Source organism: Lepidochelys olivacea, assembly GCF_965140295.1.
Source record: "Lepidochelys olivacea isolate rLepOli2 genome assembly, chromosome: 7".
NCBI lineage: Eukaryota > Metazoa > Chordata > Testudines > Cheloniidae > Lepidochelys > Lepidochelys olivacea.
Genome location: NC_140417.1, coordinates 25,615,539 through 25,628,111, shown reverse-complemented (window position 1 = coordinate 25,628,111; position 12,573 = coordinate 25,615,539). Strand labels below are relative to the sequence as shown.

The 12,573-nt window shown below is 38.8% G+C and overlaps 1 protein-coding gene across 2 annotated transcripts in view; it reads right to left on the bottom strand.

The window, feature by feature from the left end:
• Positions 1-10,513, bottom strand: part of IL17RD (interleukin 17 receptor D) — an 89,848-nt gene extending 79,335 nt beyond the window's left edge. For both annotated transcript variants that reach the window (XM_084632862.1, XM_084632863.1), the window contains exon 1: positions 10,366-10,513. In XM_084632862.1, the coding sequence (XP_084488988.1) occupies positions 10,366-10,497 (132 nt within the window). In that variant the 5' untranslated portion in view covers positions 10,498-10,513. The remainder of the gene's footprint in view (positions 1-10,365) is intronic.
• Between the last annotated feature and the right edge of the window lie 2,060 nt (positions 10,514-12,573).

Here is a 12,573-nt window from a genome sequence, read left to right as displayed (position 1 = left end):
ACAACAGTCCTCCTCACAACCTTAACTCTGCCCCCTGGAACTAATACGATAAACTGGGGATAGTATGTTTTGCCCAGGACTGCCCTATAATCAACGGACATGAGGAGTGTACCATTTTATGTGGTGTGGTGTGACCCACAGAATTGGATTCTCCCATTTAGCTGCATGCCCTCCAACTGTCCCTAACAAAGTGAAGGACAGTTGGAGGGCATGCAGCTAAATGGGAGAATACAATTCTGTGGGTCACACCACACCACATAAAACACCCAGAGCACTGGGTGTAGTTAGAGTAGGAGAGGCTTAGGTAGTCAATTCTGGGATTAATTGCAACAAGCAGCTGCAGCTTACACTGTGATACGAAGAGTGATGCATCTGTACCCAATGGATCTGGGACCCCGGATTTCTGTGCTGAATTATGCGGGTTATGCAAATAGAGGAGCACAATATTCTTATTGAGGGATTTGTAACAGTCTTACTGTAAACATGACAGTGCATTACAGAGCAGAGATGCTGGTGGTGTTGCAAGGGGAATCCTGAGGACAAGAGTCAAGGGGTGGTAACATCTGGTGTGACAGGGTGCTGTTAGCAGTTATAAACTGAGCCTTTGTAAGCCAGCATCCTGGTCACTTAGAACACCCAGAGCACTGTGTGTAGTTAGAGTAGGAGAGGCTTAGGTAGTTTGGGTTTGGAAGAGTAGAAGGGATCATTTGCACCTGTAGGGAGCCTGATGAACTAATGAGGTAATTAGCTTGCCAGCTGGGTAGCTCTGAGAACAAAGCAAGTAGTACAAAAGGCTGAGCCAGAGAGCAGGAAGAGGGTTCCAGATAACTGCTGCTATGTTGTGATATATTGGAGCATAAACCACAATAAAGACACTTTGTACCCTGCTGGACCATGTGTGGTGCTTAATTCACAGGAAGTGTTCACAGAGAGTGTAGCCAGTGTTTCCAGGAGCTGAAGGGGGAGCCTCTTCACAGATGGTTTATGCAGAGTAGGTAAAATAATCAAGTATAGGCCAGGCCTACCCAGCTGGTATTCATGAAGCATGCCCCAAACGCAACTTTTGCCTTACTCAGGACACAGTGTGACAGTTTCTCCTACCATAGGCATGTGCTCCATCCCCACAGTATCCCATATCATATGGAAAAATAGAGTGTTATGATGTCTGTCAGAGCAGGTTGGAGCATCATTCAAAGAGGGCAGAGTTAATGTTATAGAGTGGGGCTGATGTGCACCGTAACTCATCTTTTCCTGGTTTTAGAGATTTAAAGAACAAGTGCAATTGACATTCTGGAAGGGTATGTGGCACTGCCAGTCAACCTTAACCGGTAACAATAAAGTTTTTGGGAAGTGAATGACACTTGTTTTTTCAGTAAGTGGTGGTAATGATGGGGTATGACTAGGGAGTACCTATGCAGGGGCACAAGAAAGTTTTCTGGGAACACATTACTGGCAGGCTGTTGCAATCTCTGGCCTCCTCCTGGACCCTGAATGTCCCCAGTATGAGTGTAGGGGCAATGAGGAGGAAGGTAGGTGATAAACCAATGGGCTGTGAGGAGCACATCTACCAGCTGGAGGCAGCAAAGGGGCATGGAGGGAAGACCCAGATTCCATGCTCCATTCAGGGCAAATGTTGGGGAAGGTGCCCTGCACAATACTCTGAAGTCTATAAGGATCGCTGAGGTTTGAAGTGGCCTGTTCATCTCCATGGGTGATCTCCTCACCACCTCCCCAAATCTACCCCATCCCCTGTTACGAAATATCAGTTTTCAGGACAATCTCACCATGCATGTAGGTTTTAGAGCAATTTTATATTAAAATAATCTCTTTATTGGGGGCTGAATCTGAAGAACTCCTTGAGCAAATGACTTCAAATTTGTATGCAGAAGCATACCCCTGTTTCTGTTGTGGTATGCAATATTCAAAATAATCATACTGTTCACATAGATATTAGTGAAAATTAAAAGAAGCTGATAGGATGGGAGGGGCCTTATATTGAGAATCCCTTGTTCAAATGACCCCAAATTTGCACTGCAAATGCTATCCCAGTCTCTCTTACAGCATACCCATTTTCAAGACAATCACCCTATGTGTGTGTACTTTCGTACTTTGATTATTAAAAAGGCTCCTTATTTGGGGACGGTATCTGAGAAACCCTTGAGCAAATGATCCCAACTTGCACCACTAAATCTACCTCTGGCTCTAACGTGGCACAGCAATATTACAGGGGAGCAGCAGAGCTACCACAGTTAAAACTGCACCAAATTTTCATTTTAACAGAATGAAAAAGGTTCTACATAAATTCTAGCTTTTATGTTGGACTATCATTTAAAATATTTATTGCCATTTGTGGATTGCTTGATCTTTTTATAACCCTTTGTGACGAGGGAATGTCATTTGAGGTTTTTTTTTGGTCTGTTTGTTTAAAAGAACTACAATTTTTCTAAGGAACCTCAACATTCTGAAGGGGAAAATCAAAAGGTCTGAACCTTTGGTTTGTGTCGATGGTTACTGATTTGATTTATAACAATATTCTGACAGTGCATTAGTCAATGTTGACTTCACACGAGTTTTTAGAACAGGGCTCTCAACTATGGATAGTTTCTTGATGCTCAATAATCACTTTGATCATACTGACATTGATGAGAGTCACAGCTACTTCCTTTGCTATACATATCTCACACTCAGACCCACTGTTCAGAAAATGTGTCAGGAGCATGTGGCATGGTTACATTATCCTAATGCTGCTGCTTACTAGAATCTTTAATCTCCCCTCTATTTATTTAATTAATGCTATTTTTCTTGACACTTCCTCTAAAGCAAAATCTGAGAATGCATAATGATTGTAGGCAAAACTTCCAGAAGACCCTGCACAATGCAAATAATGTGCACAAGACAGCCTCAGAAAACTCCCAAGTGTAGGACTTGAACTAATTCACAGTACATGGGTAGTGCTCAGGTTCACGAGCCACAGTATGTCATCTTTTAGCCCCCAATTAATCTGATGTCAGGCTGTCTGCAACCATTCTGGTTTGCAACTAAACTTTGTCCTGATGCACATGGGCAAATTTCTTCCTCTGACATGTCAACTTGGTTCAAGCCATATTGTAGATCCAACTTTTACCTTGAATAATTTTTTTAATCTTGGTTTCTCAGAGTAGGAGTGGGTACCAGACACTAGCTGAGATCAATCCTGAGTGGATGATATCAATTTGGGGAGGATCAGAGCCACAATAGGCAAAATAAAATTACAAGAACTGTAACATTTGGATTCCATTTTGAGGTGGAGAGGAGTGGGCTATATCTTGGAAACCCCTTGCTCAAACCACCATGAATTTTACCCTGGGTCCCAGGAGGCACAGCAATTTTTAAGACAATCCAAATAAGCCTGTGGATTTTAGAGCACTTTTGAAAAATCATCTGTTAAATAGTAAGCCATTATAGTGGTACTATCAACTCCTTCTATCAGAGTGTTTGTCAGACCATTTATTTCTAAGAGTTTTACAAAGCAATACCTACAATTTGAAAACTGGTTATTAGAAACGGTTCCAGTGGAGTTTAAAGATCAGTCAGATTTACTAAAAAACATCTGTAACATGGAAACTTGTTATAGCACAATATGCTAAACAATATGCACTTGACTTCCCTACATTGCTCAATATCTGCTGACCACACTCATTTAAGTTCCTGGCATACGTGCAAGAATTAACTTTCGGAAGTACATTTTGTATGGTTATATACACTTAATACAGATGCCACATTCAATTGCAGAAACAAACAACATTATAGATTATTTTATAATTTGAACTGATAGTACTAGTTTATTTTTAATATTTTTTCTATTTTTATCCATTTAAATGTTCACTTTCCTGGGAAATTATGGGAGGGATCAGACAATAATTATTTAATGACAGCAGACATTGACATTCAGCAAGTTAAAGCTATATAACGGTTAAAACACAAATTGCCAATATAAAATGTGAAAATATTCAAAGTAACTATCCCTAAATCAAATTCTAATAAGTGCTCCAGCAGCATTTTTCTTACTTTGTCTATCTGTAAATTTCAATTATCCATGGATATATTTTTTCACATATTTTTGGGTGTGTATGGTGATAATGACTTTACCCAATTGACTGATAAAAACTAATCCTTCCAAGACTATTTATCTTTAAAAAGAGAGAGAGAGAGAGAGAGAGAGAGACCCCTAGATTACATAGGTCAATATTACACTTTTCACATCACTGTGGAATTCTGGGGTCACTTATTCTACAGACTGATGACAGTTATTGTGAAACCCAGGAAGAGATGGAGTACTTGTGGCACCTTGTACTCCTTTTCTTTTTGCGGATACAGACTAACACGGCTGCTACTCTGAAACCAGGAAGAGATGTTTTCAGAATGCTATTGAATGCACAACATATTGCTAAGGTAACATAAGGCCTAACATGCTGGAAAAGGAAGCATACAGAAGATGTTTTAAATATATGGCTCAGCTAGCAGGATTTAAGATTGTCACTAAAGTCTAAACCATGTGTTTTTGTTAAATAAATATTGCACATCAAAACAGCTGTAGGAAACCATCCATTACTGTAGTAAACTGCTACATGCTGTAAAGTAATCATTATCTCTGATTTTAATCTCTTGTGGAAACTCATACAGAGGCAAAGGTACAAGCGTAAACAATGGTGGCTATAATTGTCAAAAAAGCTTGGAAAGGTAAATAGCTGGATTAATTTACAATTGGTAAAAACATGTGTGATAAACTGGAAAAAAGATTTTATCCTAACAGTTTATATTTAAATTCTAATCTCGAAATAGGGTTTCAAAAATATATGGATTTAAAATAAATAAATCTGAATGTCCACTTGAAAGTATTAAAAAGTAGCAATTAGAAGCTCCTATGACTTGCCCTTCTTCCACAAAATTGTTTGTCAAAATTAATATAGTTTTATGGGGAGGGAAGAACAAGGGAACATCACAAAATTAATGGAGCTATATAACCAGAGATAAAAGGAGTACTTGTGGCACCTTAGAGACTAACAAATTTATTTGAGCATAAGCTTTCGTGAGCTACAGCTCACTTCACAGCTGCTACTCTACAACGAGAGATGTAAATTATATGTATTTTTTCAAATTGTGCTATGCTTTATATATCAGTTTTTACACAATGTTCAGTTTTATGTTAAACAGATAAAGCATAAATACAGCATAAAACTTCAAGGTAAATCGTTAACTTTCAGAAAAACAAAAATAAAACTTTTGGAGTTTCCTCCTTCAAGCACCATTTAACATTATTGGGAGCATTATACTTAATATTTTACAAGCACGAGTAAAGAGAAATTATTTTCACATTTAAAGATTGAAGACCAATTTTAGTCTTATTGTTCACCAATAAAATTTCGCACTCCTGTCATTTTTATAGTATCCTAATAAAATGCCAAATTAATTGGCAAACTTCAGCCTCTCAGCAGAATTAAATGGGCAAATTCACATCAAAGCTGTGTTTCATCGTCTTTGGACGGATCTGTTGGAAAAGACAGCTGGTCCTTATTAAACACCCATTTAAAATGTTAATGAACTAACATCCACATTACACTAACATTATCAAGTAATTAACTAAAGAAAAGCTGGAGTCATCTAATGATGGCTTAACTTTTTTCCACCAGTGGACAAGAAAATATTTAAATCTATTAAATGAATTAAGTATTTGTTTTGCCCCTTAAATAAATAATCTAGATTTTGAAATTAGCCTGACTGATCAATTTGTTTCAAGTTGTTAAGAGGCAACTTCTGTTGGTTGAAATCTAAACCATGGTATGCATTATAAAGAGGGAACAAATCCAGTCCATAATATTCCTGGGGGAACCTTCAAACTACAGAAATGCTTGTTAGGTCATGAGCCTTGTGAATGGCCTGAATAGTCAAAGTACACAATTACACAATAAAATACATGTAAAAGATTAAAGATGCATTTTATTGTCAATATTCAGAACAAGTTTATTATACGTAAACTGGAATATGTTTACATCATTTTTCTTCTCTGAATGTTTTGTGCATTTGAAAGCCAACTCTGAAAATATATTACTTGCAATATTTAGACTAAATGCTTTTTATGGAAGAAAGGCTCAGACCCAATATAAAGCAAATGTAATGAAGAGACTCATCTTCCTGTTCAAGTAGTGTATATACTTAAATTGTGTTGTTGGTTTTTAAATAAACAGAAAGCAGTAGACATGCTGTAGTTAGCATGTTTTTTATGGAAATGTAGTTAAGAGGCTAGCTCTACAATTCAGAGCCTAAGCCAGAATAGTTATGTTGGCATAGCTATGCCAGCACACCCCCCAAGTCTGGACGCAAACTCCTTTTGTTGGTGTAGAAACACCACTTTCCTGAACAATGTTAACTGTGCAGACAGAAGCACTCTTCTGTCAGCATAGCTGCATCTATAGTGGGGGTTTTGTCAACCTACCTATGTCAGGGGTGTGTTTTTTTCACATCCCTGCTTATCACAGCTATGCCAATATAACTTAAGTGTAGACCAGGTCATAAACACAGTTATTTTTAAACAGAGAAAAAAATAGTCAGATTTTTTACTATACCAGCTGATAAGTGAAACCCTAGATCTTAAAGTAGTTAATCCAGTTGTCTAGACTAGATAATTGGTTGAGTTTGTGAGGCCTTACACTCAACATTTCTCTAGCTGTGTGAATGTAACAGTAACTTTTAACACCACAGCAAACCAATTCCAAAATTTCAGAGAATGTTCTAGGCATCCATGCACACAATCCTGTTGATTTTAGTGAAAATTGGAAAACTGAAAGGAGGAGACACAAGGAGCCCCTGGCATCTAGTTAGCAGAGCTAGCACCTTCAACCACTTCTAATTGTCTACAAATGAAAGAACTGGTTGATGGTAGCCATTAACACCAACCAGCATAACAACACCCCATCTGTGTTCTGCCTTTCCTCCTAATACAGTTTTAAAATGTTGACAAAGAAAAGAAAGAAAGATGGTGGGGGGAGGCATGGGTAGAATGGATTGCACACAGAGCACCTGGCATTGGGAAGGGAATGAGGAATCCTAGCATGAGGGAACAGGGGGACACACAGGAGCCCATGGCATGAGGGACTGGATGATAAAGGCTACCAAAAATCCCTGAAATAGAAGTGGATGGGAGGGTGGCACACAGGAAGCTTCTGGGGGAGAATGGAGGAATGCAAGGAGCCCCTATTGTGTGCAACGTACAATACTCTTTTTGTTTTTTTGCTTTAAAATATGCCAAATGCTGTATTTTCTCTCAGTCAATAAGTCTCATTGATCTTATGTTTTAGTCTGAACAGAGTCAAGGGCCTGATCCTGCAAACTTAAGAATGTGGAAAACTTTACTCACTCCATGCATCTGATGAAGTGGGCTTTTTACCCACGAAAGCTTATGCTCAAATAAATCTGTTAGTCTTTAAGGTGCCACCGGACTCCTTGTTGTTTTTACTCACATGAGTGGCCCCTTCGGAGTCAACAAAATTAATTATGTGAGTAAAGTTACCCATGTGCTTCACTGTTTGCAGGACTGGGCCCCAAATATGTACAACTAAATTTTAAAGCTCAGTCCTTCATTCCTTACAATACCTACATGGGGAAATTAACCAAAATAGTTGTTTCAGAATAAGTGTCCACTCAGAGAGATATTCCAGAATAGCTATTCTGCTTTAAATTTCCATCCTTCCTCAAACCTATACAACCTGCAAGTGTAGACAAACCTTAAAATTCTCACTGAAGTCAATGAGCCAAACCCTGGCCCCACTGAAATCAAAGGAAGTTCTGCCATTGACATTAGTGGGGCCAGGAGGATTTCACTCAGCGAGACTACTCATGTGCTCATAAGTTACACATATGCTTAACTGTTTTGCTTGTTCAGAGCCATGCTGGTCTTGCAGGACTGGGACCAAACTACTACAAAAGAACACATTGCAAGAATTCACACATTTTGCAACTAAAGTTGTCAGGACCTGGTCCATATTTAAAGATTTTGCAAATTCAAATGATTTTTAAGAATAAGCTGAGGATCTCTGAATTAAAACAGCAAATATAAATTCTTACCAACACAAATCTACACTATTCCTTTACCAAATGAAGTTTTTACTGTAATAAAACAAAGACAAATTTAAAATATTTACATTAGATTAAAAGCAAAAATATTATAGTATTTCATAGACAAACTCAGATTTTTTTTGTTTTAAATAAATTAAGCAAACCTAAGCAGAATATGACATGAAAATTTCACATATGAGGTAAATGAGCATGAATTTGGGGAGAATAAATAAAAGTGCTCAAATTGGGGGGGAAGAGGGGGAGAACCAATATTTTTTCAATACTATGCTAGTGAAAATTAGCTTAACAAGCATTGTTTTACTCAAAACACATTAGACATGCTTACTATTCATCTCTCTATATAAAGTTTTTAGATTTAGGGTTCCTGCCCTTAACCTATAGATTAGAAACCATTTATAAAAAAGCTACAATAAGAATATCTATTTGAATAAGGTACAATTACTTCAGGGTTTATGTCTTTTCAATCAGTCAGTGTCCCTGCAGTTTTTAGAGTGGCAGAGGGGAAGTGGCCTGTGGTTAAACAGAGGAAATACCAAGGAATTTTAATAGAGCAAATAGTCTCTTTACTTCCTACAGGGTAGCACTTCAAAGGCAGCCCTGCCCCAGAGCAGACAATGTGTTACAGGGGCCATCAGTCATTTAATAGTATGTCAAGTCTATGCAGAACTTACATGCAGTCCAAGATAAATACCACACAACCAAGACAATGGGTCCCTTCCTGCAGTCAATCCTCTGGCAAAACTCCCACTGAAGTCAATAGGAGTTTTCCCAATTAAGAATTGTACTGCAGAATCAGATTCAGTATCTAAAAAACTAGTCAGGCAAATCTGCTCACTGGAAATAAAAAATATATTGGTAACACAGACTAACTGACTGCAGTGTTTGTTTAGGAAATTAAAACCTTAAATTTGTTGTATGTGATACAAGGTTTTCTACACAGTAACTTGAAAGGTTGTGTTTTTATCAGATTTATTAGAGGGGACCATTTTAAAAGCTTTACATTAAACAGACCCAGCTATAATTAATTTATATATAATTCATTACGTAAGAAAAAATCAAATCAATATATATATTGCACATTCCTCTAGATGTCAAGATAAGCAAAATTAATCAAGCATTGTAACTCCTAATAGGTAGTGACAGTATATTTAATAGCTGCTGCTGAACCTGACAGAAATATGTATCTTGGTAGTTTAAAATATGTGGCACACACTGCTTACATCTTGTGAAACATTAATATTGTAGTAAAATATATTTTGCTAGTAAACTGTGACTTAAAATGCAATATGTGAATTTTTTCTCTCTCTTAAATAGTTTCCAGTGTTTTCTAACTTCCAGTGAATTACACTATTCCCTCCATATCCCTGACTTGTGCCTTGCAGTAACTTTTTCAAATGTTATGATCTGAAACTAATGAAATCATTAGTGAGAATCCAACAAAAAAAGAAAGTCAATGAAAGTCAGTCTTTTCCTTCCTATTGTCCTTGGGACTCCAAAATTCAACTAGAATTCTCGCTAGATTTTATGGGGAGAAAACACTGAAAGGTGATTTTTGAAAAACGAACAGGAAAACGCAGCAAGAAATCTGAAGCTAACACCAGGAGCAGGAACAAAAGGTAAAGACCAATAAAGAAATGTTTCACCTTCCAGCTCTCGCCCCAGCAATTTACTTATCCTACATCCTCTGTCTGATGATCAGCCCTGAAGCTAAGACCCCAAGCCGGCCTCGAATCATTAAAATAACAAAGCCCAAATGATCGCCTTTTTATCCTGCTGGCAGGGCAGGTCGAGTTAAGGAAGGAGAGAGCTGCGGATAAAGGACCTGTTGAGCGATTTCTTCACACTCGCTGGTTAAACGCTGCCCCCCTCCCCCAGGGCGAGAAACCAGTAACTATCCCTTCTCTGGAAATGCCACCTTTCCTCCTGGCCGCAAATTACCAGCTGCAGAGCCTTGGAGCAGCAGCAGAGGAGTTGCAGAAGAGCTTATTCCCCCATGAACACTGCCCAGCGAGCTCTCCTTGCATATTCGGGAGAAGCAGCAAGTCGAACAGACAGGTGGACACCACACCTGCACTGCTCAGATGGGCTGGGCTGCAAAGAGTCCGCTACCCACGGGACAGCACTTGCGAGGCTTAGCTGGGAAACTCTGGCATCTCCCCACGCCACGCCGCCAAATCCTGCAAGTGTGCAAAACCCCTTTCAGCGCACGAATCTGCCCGACTGTGGGGAGAAACAAAGTTTCCGTCCACTCACCCTCCATCCACACGTGTCAGCCGCGGGCCCCCGCCTGCTGCTGGGTCCTCCAGCAGCCCCAGCCAGCTGGTGACCCTTGAAGCAGGCGATCAGAGTGAAGAAAAAGGAACTGAGCTGGAGCAAAGGTGCCATGGTCTGCAGCGGCAGCGTACGGAGACTGGAGTCTAAGCAGAAGCAACAGCAGGAGGAGGGGGGGCAGTTTAGCTGCGTGCATGCGCGAGAGACTGTGCAGCTGCTGCCCTGCCCCCCTATACTCCCCCCCACATCACTGCTGGTGGCAGGGGGGCTGGTCCCTTTGAAGGGAACTATAACAACTGTGTCTGGCGCAGAAGGCAATCGTTGTCCCTCCTCCCCAGGCCCCTATTAGTTCATGTACTATTTTTTTGGCAATGAAAAGAGATGCTTCTTCAAAGTCTTTGCATCGAAGGAAGGCGAGGTTACTCAGGAACATCACAGCTCCAAAAAGGAAAGTTAGCAAGACTTGCACGCAATTGTTTGTGTTGCTCGTGTCGTTTCCCATGGGCCTTTAACTGTCCGTGTCCTGTCCCCTCTTCGTGGACATTAAAAATCATATGGTATTTTTCTAAAGAATAGGGGGTTTGCTCCAGTGGCTAACCATTTTTCCCTGTCTTCTCCCCATCTGTTGTACACCTATCCACTAAACTTTGTCCAGAGGTGGGTATATTTCAATGTCAATATATGGATTTTGTCCCCACTCTTGCAAACATGTAAGCACATATATAACTTTACTCACGGGAGCAGTGCTGGTGATGTCATGAGTAAAGTTACTCACGTCTACACAGAGGATTGGGGCTATAGCCCACAAAACACTGAGAATTTTGCAATGAAAGAATAAATGGTAACATTTCAAAAAAGACAAACCAAAGGTAAATGCAATCCAATACATTTAAAGGTAGAGAAAGCAATAGAAATTACTTGTATTTATGTTTATTTTACCTTTTTTGTACTGACTGCTATACTGCAAACTTTGACCAAAACTAAATTTATTTTAAAAAACAACATAGTGTTTCTAATAAATATAAATTACAACAGCATCTTATTTTGATGTATTCTTGTCATGTCAACTAACAAAAACTTTTTGAGCAGAAGAAACACACACCCTTACGGACACACTGGAGATTGTTGTTCCTACAACAGCTAACCTAAAACAGACAAATGCATTGTGGGTAAAATTTTCAAAAGCATCTAAAGTGACATAGGAGCCTAAGTTTTATTTAACATAAATGGAACTTAGGCTTCTAAGTCACTTCGCTCCAATGACTTTTGATAATTTTACTATTGTTAACACTGCCCACAAAAGCAATCCTGATGATGACATGAATGAACCCAGCAGGATCCATAAAGGACTATCATCAGGGGTTGGCAACATTTCAGAAGTGGTGTGCCGAGTTTTCATTTATTCACTCTAATTTAAGGTTTTGCATGCCAGTAACACATTTTAATGTTTTTACAAGGTCTCTTTCTATAAGTCTTGAATATATAACTAAACTATTGTTGTATGTAAAGTAAATAAGGTTTTTAAGATGTTTAAGAAGCTTCACTTAAAATTAAATTAAAATGCAGAGCCCCCCAGACTGGTAGCCGGGATCCCGGCAGCGTGAGTGCCACTGAAAATCAGCTTGCGTGTCGCGTTTGGCACGCCTGCCATAGCTTGCCTACCCCTGGACTACATGGCTCAACCTGATCAGAATAAAAACTGTAATGGAGCAAGTCACAGCAAGAATGACCCAGGACTTGGATATGTGAAACAGAAATCACTTCTTTCAAAAATAAATAACATAGACTTACCCTTATCATATGGCTTTGTCTCTATTTAATATTATATAGGATAAGGCCACTCACTTATATTTAGGTATGTTATTGAAAACAAAAGGAAAGCATTCTGCATATGTATATTCTTGTAATATTTACAACAGAGGTGTTTTTTTTAAATAAAGTATAATTATCAAGCGGAGATTTTCTCATTTTCCTTAATCTTTTTACAGTCCTCTTTCTTATTTTCTTTTCCTCTTACACAATTAATTTAAGTTTTTATACTCAAAATATTCTTCTCCATATATTATCTATGGGGATTTGGCTGGAGTAAATGGAATACTTCCTGGTAAAAGAAAGTGCAACTCCATCAAACATGTCTCTCTACATTAGAGCATGTAATTGAACACTCCCAAGAAAAAAGGGACTACCTCA